The sequence below is a fragment of the Centroberyx gerrardi genome, chromosome 15 (genome assembly GCF_048128805.1).
Source record: "Centroberyx gerrardi isolate f3 chromosome 15, fCenGer3.hap1.cur.20231027, whole genome shotgun sequence".
Lineage (NCBI taxonomy): Eukaryota > Metazoa > Chordata > Actinopteri > Beryciformes > Berycidae > Centroberyx > Centroberyx gerrardi.
Window position 1 is genome coordinate 27,055,093 of NC_136011.1, and position 2,500 is coordinate 27,057,592.

The 2,500-nt window shown below is 39.4% G+C and overlaps 1 protein-coding gene across 1 annotated transcript in view; it reads left to right on the forward strand.

Annotated features, from left to right (window-relative positions):
* The window catches only part of acoxl (acyl-CoA oxidase-like), a 42,314-nt gene that overhangs the window by 10,651 nt on the left and 29,163 nt on the right, over positions 1-2,500 (forward strand). Inside the window, exons 7-8 of the mRNA XM_078288636.1 lie at positions 201-333; positions 2,131-2,165. Of these exons, the coding sequence (XP_078144762.1) occupies positions 201-333; positions 2,131-2,165 (168 nt within the window). The remainder of the gene's footprint in view (positions 1-200; positions 334-2,130; positions 2,166-2,500) is intronic.

A 2,500-nucleotide genomic window follows, 5' to 3' on the forward strand; every position in this document is an offset into this window, starting at 1 on the left:
CCTGTAATGTTGGCATCTGTTCTGGTCCTGGATGACATCATCGGCTGCACGTCTAAAATGTGACTTTGTGTTTGCTGTCTAAACAAGCCAGAATACTGATAGTGGATTGTAAAATTAAACTAAATGTCCACTAAGCATCCTGTTATTCCCAATTCCTGTGTGCTTATGTGTGTGTGTGTGTGTGTGTGTGTGTGTGTCAGGTTTGGCAGAGTGTCTGCAGACGGTGTGTATTCCTCTCCCATCCAGAATAAGAGTCGTCGGTTCAACGCCATGCTGGCGGCGCTCACTCCCACCAGACTGTGCCTCAGTGTCCAGGCCATGGCTGCCATGAAGGTACAGCAGGGAGCAGTGGCCGCCTCCGGCCAGCAGGGGGCAGCGCTTTCATTTCTACTGCTTTACTTTCCCCCCTGATCAAAACACCCTGACCCTTGTGCAGGTTTCTCTAGACCAGTGATTCTCAACCTTTTCCACATCAAGAACCCTAATTTAGTCCACATTAGAGCCACAGACCCCCATTTGATGAGATTTTGTCTCTCGGACCCAAATCTGAGAATATTTTTATTGTCAGATATGATTTTGTCCAGAACTCCATGACTGTCTGTATTGTAGGAAGAGAGATAACTATGATCAAAACAGTCATTCTTCTACATTCTCTAATTGTGTTAACTTCTTGTAAATGAAATAATGCTGAAGTTTAACAATTCATCAGTTTGCTTGGGACCCCCTGGAGCCCCCTCAAGGACCCCCGGTGGTCCCCGGGCCCCTCGTTGAGAACCACTGCTCTAGATCTGTATATATTTCTATTTGTTCTTTATATCACTGACGTCCATCGCTTCATTTCAGTGTAAACAGTCAGGCTTTAACAGACACCATGCGCACATTTTATAGAAAAGAGACCTATTGTTTGAATTTCTACTTTTATTTTTTTTATATATATATTACTTACTACTACTAATACTACTACTATAATTGTTTTGTTGTTTATGTGTAATGTGACTTAAAGAGGAGACTCAAATTCAGACTTACTCGGCCAGTAAAAAGTAAAATCCTGCCGATCCAATAGAGAAGTTCTGTTCCAAAATGAGAGAAACAAATTTCAATTTGTATAATCATAACACATTTTTTTTTTTTTAATTCTGGTACATTTGAAAGGATAGTTTGAACTTGAGTGCTTGACAAAATGATGACAGACTGGATCATATTTTAAAGATATTCATTGATTAACTCCAATCAGTGATATTTAAAAAAATAAAAAAAATCAGATATATAGCATTTTGGAAATAAACTCTTCAGTAGCTCGGTGTCCAAAATATTAGCAACACGTGACTCATATTGAGTTATCTTTTTGTGTCTTAGGCGACATTTTGAAAGCACACTGACATATTGAGAAATTATTGTAAATATCAGTAAAAGCACACAATCAGTCAGTCCTCTCAATCAACTGATCAATCTGTTCTGATTATTTAATTCATAAAAAAAAAAACCATTTCAAGTTCTTTCACCACAATCAGTCAAACAGCAGCCAGTCGTGAGACAGCAAGGAGCTGAAAAGGCTGGTTGATATGAGAGCAACAACAAGACAAAAACAGCATGTAAAATCAGCAGAACAATCAATAAACAGATCAATAAAATGATATAGGGTTAGGTGAAAGCAGTGCTGCAGTTTCTTCAGCAGATTACAGAAACTTTCCACAGACTCTGCTGCCCTCTGCTGTCTTCTGTTGGAGCTGCACTCTGATTATACACTATATCTACATACAGTATATTAGGGCTGCACAGTTAAACGTGTGTGATCGTCCGTCACAGTTTTAGTCTCCAAAATTAATAATAGTTTGTCAAATTGGCTTTATTGAAACTTTAAATTTCATGTAGAAAGCCTGATGTAGATGGAAACAGTCAAGATGCTGATATGAGACGTCAGAAGTGCAGTAAAGTCAGTTTGTTCCTCAGATCTTCAACACTATTGATCATGAGCAACAGCTGTGACGACAATATTCTGCAAAATAATAAGGATTTTTATTTTAGTTGTAATTATGCAGCCCAGTGAAGGTTTTTGTGTAAAATTTCAAGGCACACTGCAGCAGACTGCTCTCTGTATCTAAATGACGGCTGTTCCCCTCTGACTTACAGCTGGGCCTCATCATCGCAGTCCGATACAGCCACAGGTACACACACACACACACACACACACACACACATATGACTTTCTTTCAACAAGTGAATAGTCATTTCAGGAACAGAATAGTGCAACTAGTGTAATTATAGCTTAGAATTATAACACCTTTGAAAATCTTTGCTGAGGTGTTTGTTATTGCTCCATCTATACAGTACACACACACACACACACACACAAACAAAACACACAACACACACACACACACTTGTGTTGTGTTGCTTGCTGAGTGTCGGTGTGTGCATTTGTTTGTGTATGTGCATGCATGTGTGTTCTTGTGTATTCGTGTGTGTGTGTGCGTGTGTGTGTGTGTGCGTGTGTGTGTGT